Below are 14,990 nucleotides of genomic sequence, written 5' to 3'. Positions count from 1 at the left end.
CAATTTCACTCTGAAAGAATAGATGTAAGACAGCAAAGAACTTGACGTCTGCCAACAAATGGTACCTTTAAAAAACGCAAAACTAGTTTAAAAAGTCGTTTAAAAAAAAACTTGACACAGAAACTTTGATAAATTTTAGTAAAATTATTTTATGTACACCAATGCATAATATTTACATTCATTTAATACGGATTCGAAAAACAAAACCGTGGTACAGCAAAATGGCCATAAAAGGGAGGAAAGCAAAACGATGGGGAAGGCAAGACTGAACCTAACCGCTGAATGTCGGCTACAGGGTGGCCAAAAATGTACACGCGCAACGCCATTCCCGGCCTCGGAACATATTCTCGTGGACCACGTCTCTAGGGATCATCAATCATCTCTAGGGATTTTGCCCATTGTAATCAGAAGGCTGACTTTTCCTCCCAAAGGTACAAGAAAAAATTAGGATGGGGGAGATGCGTATGAAAAGCTTTGCAAGGAAACCCCAGTAAAATCCATCTCCAGGACCATGCCCAACCCCCAGTGATGACAGCTGTAGTCCCAAAGCATCTGGAGGAGTTCATGTTGGGGAAAGCTAATGTATTTACAGCATCATGCAGAACTAATGCAAGGGTGGATCTAGAGCGCACAGTCAGAACCAGCAGTTCAGGGGGCCTGACTTCCATCCGTTTGCTTCCTGCTGCATTCCACAGAACAGCTGCTAGGGCAGATAATTCCCATCCCATGTGAAGATTTCTCTTTACCCCATGTGGAGCTTGTTCAGTTCACTTCAGCAGACAGCAAAAACTGAGTTGGGTACCTCTCAGAAGCGATTTGCAGAGCTACTGACACATGCACAATTGATTTAGGCATCTTGAACTGTCGATGTTGTTAGGGGGGAGAGAGAGACTTTTGACTGCCTAGACTTGTTCCTTTCAAGATGGCAGTCCAGGGCACACTTTCTTGTAGGATCAGTGGAACATACAGCACGTACAACGGTTAATTGGTCAAAAGAGCCCAGCCACTGAGCCAAGATCAAACGAATGAGGGTGGCAGGGAAAGAGAGAAGTAAAAATATTTAATCTAAAAAAAAAAGAACCCAAAACAAAACACCACCCCACACTAGTCAAACAAAAATTAAATAAAACCAAGTAAGTATTTGATCTTCAGCCTCAATTGGTCATGGCAGCCTTGGATTCCCTGTAATCTTCCAAAAGACGAAACTGGTCTGGAGGCCGTCTCAGCAAGACAAATGGGGTCTTCTGGGAGCTGCTCTGGCTGGGTCCAGCCGCTTCCCACTGAAAGCAGAGACCACCAGGGAATACCGGGGAGTTCCAATCCTTCCTCGGCTGGGGGACGACCGGCCGGGGAAACTAACGTGAGGGCAAGCATGCCTTTCGGAGCATACTTCCACAAAAAGGACCACACAGCTTCTGTGGTCAGCTGTTCACACCAGCCAAAGTGCATCCCTTAAAAACTTCCCCTAAGCTGGAGAAAACCAAGAAACAGAAGCCTCAGAGAAAAGGCGTATTAAATACTTTCAAGACTATGAATGCCAGTCGCTGTAGAAAAACAGAATGCCACCTCATGGGCATCCTTGGTGGGAAAACTGTGTCTACAAAAGGATCGTAGCGTTCTGCTTAACTGACTGAAGAAATCAATCGCAGCAGGCAATTATTAACAAGCTGGTGCTACGATTCACCTCACTTTGGTCTTCTGCAGAGCATGAAAAACATCTTCCTACTTCTGCAGCTTTTTGCTGGCAGAGGGCTCTGTTCCCCCAGATTAAAATGCTCTCTCCTTTTCTGGCATGGCGTCCTTTATGCTTATGGGTATCTCCAGAGAAAGCCTCCCTAACCCGTTTCTCAGCGTGCGCTCTTTGGATATCTGCAGACCAGATGCACGGCCTGCGTAGATCAACTGAACTAGCCACAGACAAAGGCTGCAGCTGTCCGGTTGTGGTTGAGCCCTTACAGCCCTCCTGACAGCATAATCTTCCTGTGCTTCCTGTTAAAAACTGAAGAGCAAAAACCCAAACTAAGAGTCAGACACTTCCATGCCTTCCCATCAAACGGTTCTCACTGAAAACAGCAAGAACGAAGCCGGTGGCTGTCAGGCACAAAGTCCATGAGATGGGCAAGACAGCGTTTGAGGGATGAGCCTGAAAAGCCAAAACAGAATACAGCAAGGAAGCCAGGTGAGGTGATGTGGCTCAGGGAGAAAGGAACCCATCGCCCCAGAGACAGCAAACTATGGGGGGGGCAGTTGAGAAGCCCACGTCTATCCTTGAATTGGCTCTTCAGCGGCGACAGGGCACAGGCCGCCGTTCCCAAGCCATTCTGCAGGACTGTCCCCAGGCCTGGCTTAAAAAACAAATGTGCTGCCAGAGAGAAAACTAGAAACAGGGTTAGCTGCAACCCTTTGCTCGAGGAAGATGGCCTCGAGACCTGGAAACACTTTTTTTTTTTAGCAATCACAAGATGCGCTCACTTTTCACATGGCTGCCTTGAAAGAAATTACCAGGCAGCTGAGCAGCTCATAAATCTCTGGCTGATTTCTTCAAGTAATTTATTGAGCTGAAGGCCAACAGATGCCAACAGAAACGAGCTGGTACATCATTGGTGTCAGGCAGCTGGAGAGACACTGTCTCATCTGGATACGCAGGATAACACAATTGATCATTTGCCCCATTTGAAGTCATGAATGAAGTGGTACGTAAAAATCATGTAATATATATATAATATATATATATATATATAATTTTGAGGAACTGAGTTTTTTAAAAAAATATTACAGTACCAATGATTCTCATTATCTACATCTATACAGCATTTCTCAAGCTGCGTGGAAATTTAATGAAATAATTATGACTTATTAATTTACATAAAAATACTTTTTACAGTTTAGAGCAGGCTTGCCCAACTGGGTGCTTTTCCACCGTTATCATCCCAAACCAGAACATTTGGAAGGCGCCTGGCTGGGCAAAGCTGCTCGAACAGATAATTCACAAAATGGCCTTTAAAAAAAAGGGTGAGAGTACGTGTTATTTGGTAAAAACAAGCAGCTCCAACTACTGCGACTCATGGGAGGTCGTCTGTTCTTCAATGACTTGTTTCACTATTTCTGCCAGTTTTAGCCGGTCCACTTTGTCTGTGAATCCTCTACCTAGAAAGGTAAGATGTGAACTGGAGTTAATGCCCAGCGAGTGGAAAACAGGAATGGACAGAAAAAGAGTCTGTCATTGATCATGACAGGGCAAGAATGAAGACGGAAAAGAGAAACATTTTGGCCCCAAGCAGAACTTTATGGGGAGATTTCAGAATTTGTTAGCCTCTCAGTCTAACAGCTGGCTTTAGAAAGAGATCAGGCTAACAAGAGGCGTCTTGAAATGTGAGATAAGCATCCTTCTGAGGGTTAGGAATGGGGAGATAAGACAGACTCTAAATTCTTCTTCATTTGCGCTCTCCAGACACTCGAACAGGTTTGTGATACTTACCGTTCCAGCTAAAAGTCTGGAGGGTGTCTCTTAGTAATTTACACTCCCTGTTATACTTCCAGGCTTCCTGCATCACTTCGTTCAGTTTCTCATCTTCATTTTCTCCTGGTTCAGAACCGAAAACAAAACAGAACAGAACAAAAAACGACCTCTCCTGAGTATTCTAAGACTTTTGGTTGTCAGCCTGGAGTTAATTCAAAAGGCTGAACTTTAGTCTGTTGGACCCAACAGTAACTGCGGTCAGAATCAGTGCAGAAGGAAGGTTGAAGACCGAAAAACGAGGTACTTGGTTTACATACTTAACGATTATTTTCCTGTCGCTCTTTCCAATATGCTGGGAGACTGTGGGACACAAGGGGAAGCAGTCATTAGAGGGCAGGATAAGGGACTTAAGAGAAATGATGCCATAGTGCAGTGTTTCTCAACCTCGGCAACTTTAAGATGTGCGGACTTCAACTCCCAGAATTCCCCGGCCAGCCATGCTGGCTGTTGAAGTCCGCACATCTTAAAGTTGCCGAGGTTGAGAAACACTGCCGTAATGTGTTAGAAAAGGGAGTTCCCTGACTTCGTAAGTCAACCCAGTCAAGGGAAAGAGTTGGTTGTTTTCAGCAGGGGCTGCATTCTCTGTACGAGGGCTCTGTTTCGTTTCTACCATGTTGTGCTTCCACATCAAGGCAAGCATTTATTTTCCTCCCTCCCGGGCAATTTAAACTCTTAGCTTCAAGCCAAAGCCCTAGACTGGGCATTAAAAAAAAAAAATCCTCGCTGTTACTCAGGCTGCTCATACCTTTCCTTCACCCACTGGAATCACCTCAAAATCTAGCAGGAACAAAGAGCAGCAGTTCGTTATGTCAACCGAAACAAACGCCAAGGAGTGGCATCTCGGTCTTTATCAAGAGGAAGAACTGGAGTTCCGCTCTCCAACCCGGTTTGGCTCTGACGCCGGACGGCCATCTCAGCCTCTCCCCACCCCGAAAGCAGCCTGTCTTAGAACCTGCGACCTTTACCAGCCTGTGGCAGGATGCACTGAGCAATCACATCCCGGAGCTTCTCCAGAGCAACGTTGGAGTCCTTGCTGCTGTTCTCAGGATCGTGGATATACACGCTATCCTTCGGTTTCGTGCTGCGATGACAGAGAGGGGCGTCAGCACAGCCAGCACAACGGATTCACCCCCCCGCTCCCCGGCTGGTCTTCTGAACTTTAGCCTGTGCCCAAAGAGGAGGAGGGGAGAGTTGCGGCACGCCCTGGCCTCGCTCCGTATTTCCTCCCGCAGCCAAGGTTTTCCATTTTCCCCTCCCGCCATCAGAAGAACCACCTCAGAAACTCACCCCAGCAGTTTCCTTTTGCGCAGAATTGGGTTGTTGACCGAATGCAGGGGCTTGAGGCTGACTTTGAGATCCTGTATTCTCATGTTTGCCAGTTGCTCTGCATGTGCCTGCTGGATCCCAGCAACCATGGCCTGTTGTGATTGGAGAGAAGTTGTTAAGCGTTCAGGTTTTCCACCCACAATACCTTAAAGCAGCAGGAGCAAGGATGGGATTGGGCACAAGACCACCTTGGGGGTCAAGAACACCGAAGTGTAGATCCCCAAAGGAGAATCAGCTTGAGACCATCACTTGGTTCTCCCAAATAAGATCTAATTTGAAAGCCAGGGGATGGGAGTCAAATTTTACAAAGTCTCTGGCTGCAACTATCTCCCTCAACCCAGACTGTGTGGTGGGAACAGTGCTGTAAGACGGCTCGGTCCTGGGTCAGGATTTTTCGGACTGCTCAGGGATTTGGCTTCTGCAATGGCCTTGGGTAAATCCTAAAGCTTGGGTGCTTTAGGAACATGCAAGGCCTTGGCTTTCGACAGGATGGGAGTGGACGCCTCTAGTTAAGAAAGCATCAACTGAGGGGCGACGAGGAAGGACCCCCTCTGCTGGAGAGGAGCTACCACCAGTGGGAAGAAAAGCTAGGCTAGGTGATCAAATCCCATGGACAAAGCAAATAAGGCATTTGTCTACAAATAAGCCATTTCACAAGACTAAGAACCTTGTCCATCATTAGCTGGGCGGAAGGCAGAATGTTATCAAGCGCCTCTGTTGAGTTGAGCCAGGGGTGATCCAGAACGCCTTCTATCGTCAGTCGCTCCTCGGGCTTCACCTTCAGCAGCCTAAAGGTTTCCAAGAAAGGAACCCATCACTCAAGCCAACCCTTCAAGGTTTCCAGATACTCTTCACTGACTTGCTCTCTCAACACATCCTACGCTCCCATTCCTCACTTCACTGTTTCAGCTTAGCAGATGGGGAGACTGGCAACCGCAGAGGCGGAATCAGCTCAGGATCCTCCCAGCTTAAACGTGCTTGCTGGAAACAGAGCCACCAATAGCTGCCCCTTCCTTGGCGAAACCAACCTGGGTCAGAAAATAAGTTACTTACAGAGGAATTCGGGTTCTAAGCTGGCTGGGTCAGAATGCACCAGAAGTCCCTTACAAGCTGGGACTTCACCAGACTGCAGCTATCCCTGTGCTTTGCAGGCAGGTGGCAAGAATGCCATCCTTTGAGCAGCCTTTGGTGAAATTTCCAAAGAGGCTCTCAAATGGGTGGGGCACGACCACAGCCCTTACTATGTGGCTGACAGCCCGCCTTTCTTGGCCAAGTGCAAACCCAGTTCTGCTTTGTCGGGTTATAAAAATGCCAGCTTTCCTCTTTCCCCATCTCAGCACTGACACAAATGTCAGATAACTTCTGATTCTTTGTATTTGATTAATGGTCAAAGCAAGACCTTCTCATGGGCCATGAAGCCGTCTACTCAAAATCGTTATGGCAAAAACAGTAAAGGAAGGAATACAATTCGGTCAATTGCTGCCAGTGTTCAAACACTAGGATGTGGACACGGGGCTTTCCTTGATTGCTGATCAGCAACAGGGAGTGCTTGCTGCAAAGGCTGCCCCTCTTTCAGCACATGAAGTTGTAGGAAAGCACAAAGAACCCTCTAGATATACTGGACTCTTGGACACTTGGAAGACCATCATTCCCCAGCACACTGGCAATAAGTCTTTTTGGTTTGTGCAAAGGCAGCCAATTTGGTGGACAGCAGCTTGAAGCTTCTAAAATCACCAAACGGAGGCAGAAAGCACTGCTATCAACTGCAGAAGACGACAGACTGAACAAGAAGGGGCAAATGCTCCCAACCCCAAATGCTCTCGCCAGACGTACTTGCGCACAATGTCTTTTGCCATTTCGGAGATCTGGCTCCATTCTTCCTCCGGGAACTCAAAGCTCCCTGTCATGATCTTCTTCCTCATGTCCTTCGGAATTGTCCGACTGTGATGCTTAGAGTAAAAAGGTGGGTACCCACACAGCATCACATAAATGATGACACCCAGGGACCATAAGTCACAGCTCTGATATAAACAGAAAAGGAATATGAATGTTTGATGGACACCGCTTCCTACGCTGGAGAAAATCCACTCTACGTAATTCAAGCGGAGCCAGCAAAGCACACGTGGGTGCCCAAAATCTACCTTGTTGTATGTGTACGGGGTTGGTGAGGTAGGGATGATACCACACTTTTCTTTCTGATGCCTCCTTTGTGCCTCTAGTACCTGTTGCGTGGAGAGGAGATACAGGTAGCCTTTAGACCTGGAGGTGCAGGGGCTTCTGATCTGTGAAAAGCTGCTGGCAAGCTCCAGGAAGAACTTACCTGAGGTGCTACATAATAAGGAGTGAACTGTGGGGTCATCAAGTCACCTTGGTCTATCTTGGCAAACCCAAAGTCACACAGCTTCACAGGGGCATCCTAGGGCAAGCAACAAGAAAGGACCCTCACATTCCTCTCTCCCCTTTTCAAGGCCGCTACTGCTTAGCAGAAACGGTCAGCGTCAGAACATGGAACGTTTCTGGGGCCGCTGATGGAATGGAAAGCGCTACCAGGAGCAGGAGAATCAAAGCAGAGGGAGGACAGTGGGCTGGACGGCACAGGGCAGAAGGGCTGGTGAAGGGCAGGATCGTGGCATGAAAGACCAAGGGAGGAGGATGAGCCAAAGGACAGAAGAAACTGCCTCCGAGGGGCTGGAGGCCAACGGCTGGTCGAAAACAACAGAGGCAGGGAGGCTGCGTTGCTAACACTGACCCGATACCAGAACAACAGAAATAACAACATCCGGACAAATCAACATCCACCTTACCAAAGAGTTATCCTTGAAAAGGAGATTCTCGGGTTTGAGGTCTCGATGGGCAATGTTCAGAGAATGGCAATGCTGCAAAGCCAAAGCTATCTGGAAAGAAGCACAGGAAGTCAGAAGACGGTCATGGAGCCGTCTTGAGAAGTCGATGCCACCTTGAGGCCAGCGGCTCCTACAGGGCTAAGGCGCACGCCAAACGGCTCGGCTTCCACAAGGCAATCCGTGATTTGCCAGCTTGGGATGCTTTGTTCCTCTCTGGGTCTGCAACTGTTATTGCTGAGGTATGTCATTTCACTGGGGAGGAAGTAAGCTTCAACTGTACAAAGCAAAGCTTAAATCACCTTGAGGAAAACGCCCGTTTTTGGAGGAAGGGCTTGGGGATCCCAAGCAGGTGAGTTACAGCAGTCCTGCAGTAGGGAGGAAACCCATTAAAAAGGCTGGCTCACACAAGGATAGAAGTTCCTGGACTACAGGCAGTCTGCACTTAACCATTCTTTTAGTGATGGTTTGGACTTAACGACTGGTCCTCACACTTACGGCCATCACAGCATCCTGCGGTCATGTGATCACAATTTGGGTGCTTGGCAACCAGTTCACATTTATGACCATTGCAGCATCCTGTGGTCATGTGATCGCCATTTTTGACCTTCCCAGCTGGCTTCTGGCAAGCAAAATTGATGGGGAACTGCATTATTTGCTTAATGACCACTTCACTTAACAACTGAAATTCCAGCCCCAAATGTGGTCATTGAGCAAGGACTACCTGCAGTTGTGCTTGACAGTGCCTTGCCCTGGTCTAAGCCAACCTTCCAGAGCCACGTGATCATCAGAGGAGCTGAACTACAATGCCTATAACTAAGGAATGTACTTGAATACAGTTGAAGAATACGAAAGACCAACATATACGGAATGGAACATTAAATGACAGACACACCACGATCTCAACTTATGCTCATCTCTTTTTGGTTCTCAAGGGCAAAGTGGTCGTACAGCTAAACAAATGTGAATTAATTGTTAACACGGTCCAGCCCCTTCTCTGAAGTTCTGCTCAATCTCAGCATTGTTCCACGTAAGCTTTGAATGACGAGGGACAGCTTATAAAAGAGTTTGTTCTTCCTAAATGGAAGAGGTGAATTGGCAGCTTCCGCCAGTTGATGTGCGCTGCCCTAGCATGAACTACCAATTTAAACATGAAACGTGGTGTTGGTGTGCTGGAATCCAGTCTTGCATCACTAGTGAAAATCAGGGTGGAATTCTGAAAGCACACACGAAGACCACAGCTGCAGATCCTCCATGCTCACCAGGGTTGGGGTTTTTTTGTTTTTGTTTTTGTGAAAGGCACATTTTGAAGTCACCCCACCCCCTTACTGTGTTCAGCACTGAAAGCCAGACTGAAAGACACTGTTAACTCCACGTAATACAAAGCAATCTGGACATTTCCGTGAAGGTACCTTGGAGCAGTCCTAGCCTTAGCAAGTGGACATACAGCCCTTCGGTATTCACAGTATCGATTTTCTCCCCCACAACTGGTAACATCAAAAGAAAAACACCGAGCACTCTGAAAAAGCTGCCCATTTGAGATGCGAACAGTTCACTCGAAGTGACTTGTTTTCAACTTTTTACATTTTTTTTACTTTATTTTCAAATAGCAGCAGCTATGAAGTTTGGAAACTTAAAAGCGGAATCGAATTCTCACAATTTACTCTCTCCCCCTTTATCAAACCGCAAACCTTCGTGTCAGGGTATGAAACGGAAAGCAGACATTAAAGCAGATGGCGCAACCCAGCCCTCAGGCCTCACGCTGCTTATCCCTGTTCTAGGAGGGCCACTTTAGGTCTGTTTGGAAGGCTCTTGGCGGGACTGGGTGGGCAATCTGCTCCACGGGCAAGGGAACACAGCACCACAATGGAAACTTTCCACCGGTTCCTTGGCAATCAGCACTCTCTACACACACAATTGAAAATGGAGCCTGGGACGAAATGTTTCTCCAGACGTGGCTTGTTGGGTGACAGCGCTCCCGAGGAGTGGCAGTGGGAGACAGTGCAGCAGAGACAGCGCAGGGACAACAGAGGTAAGTAGCTTCGTGGTTAAAATTTCACGAGAACCAGAGACAAAGCGCCCAAACTCCACACGAGGCCTGGAGAAAAGAGGAGCTCTGTCTGCTGTTGACATGCCAGGCCTGACACGCACCAGGAGCCAAAATCGTAACAGGGAAGGCAGGCCCAAGTGAAGACGCTACCCCAGGCTTCCGCTCCCACCAGGAAGGCTAGGGACCCAGCGGTTGCTTCTGCTTAGTACTTCTCAGCCTCTGGGTCCCCACAGGTTTGAGGGTGGCCTTCCCACTCTGAGAACAAGGCACCGGAAGGACCCTTTACGGGATGAAGCCATTCCTTCTGCTTGGCAGAGAGAATCCACCTCTCCCAAAGGTGAATAGGCAGGGAGTTCTGGTAATCTGCTCCCTCACATCTGTGGGCCTGTGCCAATGGCCCACTCCCAAGTCAGCATCGCAGGAAGGGGTCTCTGGCTCTCCAGGTACAGAACTACAGCTCCCAGCACTCCCAGTCGCTATGGCCCAGGGTGAGAGATTAGGCAATGTACAATCAAATGACTCTCACCTCCATTCTGCTAGCCTTTACAAAGAAAAGGAAGACATTCATTTAACCCTCAAGAATTTAGACCAAGATTCTGCTCTTAGGCTAAACACAGCGCCAACAGATGCTCTCCGTTCACAGTTACACAACTTTAGACAAGAGCCCACGCAATGCCACTCGTATTCATTTTTAACCCACCCTGATATTTTGCTCCAAGGCGTTTGTCTAGGCCGGTAATTCCCAGCCTTATTGCTATGAGGACATAAATGCGCACTCCTGAGAATGCAAAAGAGCGCCCCGCTGCTTCCCTGCCAGAATCATAGCGTGGGCTGGTTGCTGTTAAACTTCGCTGGAAGCAGGTGGTTTTGCTAGGCAATTCAATCAACCGCTCCTCGGCCAGTAAGGCAGCACCCTCAGGTGCCCCCCACCATTCCACTTTGGTACCGCAAAGGAAAAGCGTGTGCACCTCAGCCACCAAAACTTGGGAAACAAATGTTGAGATTATAACAAAGCAGGCAATCTGTGGACAGGGTCAAACGTTACTTTTTATTCGAAAGCTTGCCTCTTTCCCATCCATCCCCTGGAAATCGTGGGTTTTTTTTGGTATGGTTCCTTCCTCCCATATTTTTTGCTTAGATGAGGGCAGAATGGGGGGGGGTGTCACGGGGGGTGCATGTGTTCAAACTTGCCTGCTTTGTTACTTCGCTTGCTTGCTTCTCAGTAAAGTGCCGATGTTGGCTGATTCTGTGAAACAGTTCACCCCCTTCCATCATCTCCATTACAATTAGGAGCCGAGACCTAGTTTTAAAAGTATTCCAGTTTGTTACATGGAAAAAGGATACTGAGAGGTTAAGAAAAGCCAGCGCTGACTTCCCCAGAGCCCCATACTTCCAAGGAAGCGGACCCAGGCAAATGTTTTGCAGGGACGATACCGCTCAGGATGATATACGAAAGAAAAAACAACACAATGGGAACCAGACTGCTAAGAATTAGACTAGCTCTAAGAAAGAAAAGTATCAGCATACTTTGAATAACACATTCATCACCAGGCATGCAACAGTGGGGGAAAGGGGAAAGAACAGATAAACAGCAGGCGTGTTTTGAGGGGGAAAAAAGGTGCCTTAAATGCAAAACAGAATTCTATTTTATGATGAACTGCAAAAAAGATGCCATGGCACCAGAAGAACCTGCACCATCTTACCGTGGGCTGGACTCATGGGGGAACTGTACACTGTTCGCGTAGACTTCAATAATCTGGACAATGTTGGGATGTGCCGCACACATCATGTGCAGTCGGACCTGGTGTAAAATGGGAGAAAACTTACTCAACCCCCATTGTCTCTGGCCTTAGCCCTCAAAATGCTCCTGCCTCTTATTCCAACATGACAGAAATCAAAAGTATTTCTATATACTTTCACTTTTGCTATATACTTTCTGTATTCATAGGAAGCCAAGGGTGATAGCTTGACAGAATTAAGGTCAGCCTGGGATGTTTTTCCAGGACCAATTGCCTGCAGGTTACTGGAAATTCTACTGGAATTCCTCAGGTCCCTTTCTCAGCTATGTGGTATCTAACTGCCCCTTCTGAGCCAGGAAGGAATTCAATCCTTCCCGGATGCTCATATGGTTGAACACTAACTGACACAGAGCACCGTGACTGAGATCTCGTGTTTTTAAATTGAGTTCTAAAGCAAAACTTGGAGTTTAAAACTCAAGGCCTAGGGTAGAATCAGGCAAAAGGTCAAGCAAGAAATGAGTAATAACGAGAGAAGGAATTCAAAGTAGGAGGGGTTGGCTGCAGGGGAGAGGTGGAGAGATTTAAGTGAACAGAAGGCTCAAAACGGTCAAAATCAAGCACCGCCACCAGGAACGTGGAGTTGACTGAGTGCTCTGGACATGGTCTGGGCCTCTCCTGTTTCCTTCTGACAAGTCAGATTCAGCAGAGCTGGGAAATGCCGGCTCTTTCCAGGTCCACTACGCTGAAGGCTAGCAAGGCAAAATGGAGGAATGGTTTCTGATAATGCAGTCACAGCAGGAAGGACCCGTCAGCAGCTACTCTGGGTGGCATTGTCAGAACAAGCCCAAATCTCATCCATATCCCAGAAACAGCTGACAAACATTAACAGGAGCAGACCTGACCTCCTGATATGCTTCTAACGTTCACTCTCCCTTGAGGGCTGGGAGTGGTGATGTTGTTCGCAGTATTGCTGAGATCAAGACAGCTGGAAAGCCATCAAGTCCCATCCTGTGTGGAATCTCACTGGCATTAAGGGGCATTGACTGAAGGAGTCTGCCTTGGGCTGGAAGATGACCAGGCCCGAGCAAGGCCTTGCCGGGAAAGGAAATACCTTTATCCGAACAGGATCATAAATCACTTGATGTTATACCAATATCTTCCATAAATAAATAAGCTAAAGCCAAGCTACCAGCAATTTTATAGTGGCGCTTTCCTAACCAAATTCTTCCAGATGTGTTCCTGCATGTTATTTAGGCCTCGCTTCAGTTCCTGCTGCCACAGGAAAATGAACAACTTCTTGGTAACCGCACCAAGACTCACCAGGTCCTGACCCAGGATATTTAGTATCTACCCAAGGTTTCCACTGGTTGGGTTTGTCTTTTAAGGTTCAGTTTAATAGCTAACTGCAATGCCATGATTCATTACAAGGCTTTGTGCTATGAAGTTATCGTCAAACATCCACTGTTGCTTCTTTTATGCTTTGCAACAACGTTTTAATACTTGGAATATTACATTTCATTGGTTTAAAATGGCCAATCACTTCATCTAGCTGATGCAAAAAAGGAAAACCAACATTATTAAACAAACAAATCCACCTGGCACATCCCTCTGGCTGTCAACGGTACTACAACACACACGCTGGTATTTGAATGGATATAGTACTGTTTCTTAATTCAGAAATTGTTTCAGGATAATGGAGAAGAGGACTGTTACAGATTTCCAAAACCTTTCCATAAATAGCGTACTGTACCTCATTTCTCGCTTTTGGGCGATCAAGGAGGATTTTCAGTGCAAACCGTTCTTGAGACGATTTTTTCATGCAGACTCTGTGCAGGCAGCAGTAAAAACACTTGATTAATGGAAGTATATGGAAGATCTTGACTTAGAACACATCAACAGAACTCTGTTCCAATCTAGCCTTTGATTTTTATTCACAGCCTAATTCAAGTACCCAATATTTCACAGCTCTCACCCAAGTTCAAATGCTAAACCAATAAAAAAGATCTTTTTACCTTACTGGGCCACTGATTCCAGCTCCCAGCTTCTGAGTCCAATTAATGTGGTACTCTTCTAAAATAGAAGTTTCCTGTTTGTTTTTTAAGGGAGAAAAAAATGGAGAGGCTGAAGGGCCAAGGTAAGACGGTCCACCTGTAGCAGTTGAAAATCACATTAGTGCTTTAAAACCAAGAGGCTGGCAGCAGGGCATCTCTATGGCAATATGTAGTTGTGCGGATTACCGTCTGGATTGCCGGATTACAGCTCTCATCATCCCCAGCTACAGGCCCAGCGTTCATGCAAATTGGACAAGGGTAGCTGCTGTATCCCCAAATCATCCGGAGGGCTCAGTCTGATCCCTTAACAACATACAGGAGCTGTGATGTAGCACACGCGGGAGGGGCCAACTGAGGATGAGGGGAACTGTAGTCCAACACGAGGGCACCTGTCTGGGGATGATGGGAGCCGTACTTCAACCGACCTGGAGGCCATCATCGAGGGCCGGGACCCAGAGAGTGCCAGCCACAGTGCGGCCATTCCTTGAACTGGGGATGATGGGAGCAGTAGTCAAACTCCTCAAGAGAGGCACGGGCTGGGGACGATGGGAGGTGTAATCCCTCTTTTCTACGGGGCCCTCGCTGCGACTAACCCCACGTTTTTGGGTTTCCTCTCACGCTGCCGGCAGGCGGCCGGCGGGATTCTGCACGTGCTCAGAGGGCCTCTCTGCCCGCGCCGCAGAGCGGTCTGGCCGCAGCGCGCACCTTGATCATCCTGTCCGCGTCGGGCTCCTCCGACATCCTCCTCCGGCGCCGCCGCCGCCGCCTCAGGCCCGGCGAGGGGGGCGAGGGGGTCGCGCAGGGCGGGCTAGGCGGGGGGCCGCCCCTCCAAGTCGGAGTCGTCGGCGTCGTTGTCCCCGCTGCCGCCGCCTCCACTACCGTCGCCGCTGCTGCCTCCCCCTTCGCCGCCGCCGCCGCCACCGCCGCCACCACCGCCTCCGCCGGGCTGCCGCCTCATCCCCGCCCAGCAGCCGAGGAAGGGAGCGGGACGGCGGGGACGCGGAGGCCCGGGAGCCCTCTCCTCGCGGCGGGGGAAAAGAGAGGCCGCGGGGGCGGGAGGAACGGACCGCAGCGGCTCAGCCCGGCCGCCGGGGCTCGACCGCCGCGGGGCAGCCGCCAGCCATGGCCACCGCTTCGCCCCGCCGCGGGCAGCCCCGCCTGAGTGAAGGAGCAGCGGCGGCGGCCCCGTTCCCCCGAGGCAGACCTGCGCCGCTCCTCTAGCTCCGCGCGGCCTTCCTTCGCGAGCCGCGCGGGGCCGATCCTAACGTAAGCTTCCCCGCGCCCGAGGCTCTGGACGAAGAAAGGAGTCAGGCGGATGGCAGAGACAGCCCTGTGCCTACACGCGACGCCATGACTCAGAGGCCCCTCCCTCTTTTCTTCTCTCTCTCCAGTTAAGGTTCCCTTGGGGCCGCCGGGTCTTTCTTCGCCTGGGCCGCGCCTCCTGATGACGTCAACGACGGGGTT

General features: G+C 48.9%; 1 protein-coding gene across 2 annotated transcripts; it reads right to left on the bottom strand.

The window, feature by feature from the left end:
• Positions 1-119: 119 nt before the first annotated feature.
• Positions 120-14,390, bottom strand: MAPKAPK5 (MAPK activated protein kinase 5). 2 transcript variants are annotated; one of them, XM_063315434.1, is made up of 14 exons: positions 14,232-14,390; positions 13,488-13,561; positions 13,226-13,301; positions 11,440-11,537; positions 10,924-11,036; positions 7,651-7,736; positions 7,167-7,262; positions 6,988-7,068; positions 6,680-6,867; positions 5,514-5,634; positions 4,808-4,938; positions 4,480-4,601; positions 3,479-3,583; positions 120-3,147 (listed from the first exon to the last, which is right to left on the bottom strand). In XM_063315434.1, exons 1-14 carry the CDS (start codon positions 14,265-14,267, stop codon positions 3,053-3,055), a joined length of 1,422 nt encoding a protein of 473 aa, XP_063171504.1. In that variant the 5' UTR covers positions 14,268-14,390; the 3' UTR covers positions 120-3,052. The 2 variants fall into 2 exon arrangements, with proteins under 2 accessions (XP_063171504.1, XP_063171505.1); XM_063315435.1 differs by having other exon boundaries at positions 4,486-4,601; positions 14,232-14,387.
• Positions 14,391-14,990: the final 600 nt, after the last annotated feature.

Source organism: Candoia aspera, chromosome 15 (assembly GCF_035149785.1).
Source record: "Candoia aspera isolate rCanAsp1 chromosome 15, rCanAsp1.hap2, whole genome shotgun sequence".
Classification (NCBI taxonomy): Eukaryota; Metazoa; Chordata; class Lepidosauria; order Squamata; family Boidae; genus Candoia; species Candoia aspera.
Note: the sequence above shows the minus strand (reverse complement) of the source record. Positions and strands in the feature narration are given on the sequence as shown.

Coding starts and splice junctions, on each gene's coding strand:
- MAPKAPK5 (XM_063315434.1), bottom strand. CDS start 14,267: ATGTCGGAGGAGCCCGACGCGGACAGGATGATCAAG. Junction 13,562..14,231: donor ACGCGGACAGGATGATCAAG/GTGCGCGCTGCG, acceptor AAAAACAAACAG/GAAACTTCTATTTTAGAAGA. Junction 7,737..10,923: donor CGAAGTAACAAAGCAGGCAA/GTTTGAACACAT, acceptor CTTTCCAGATAG/CTTTGGCTTTGCAGCATTGC.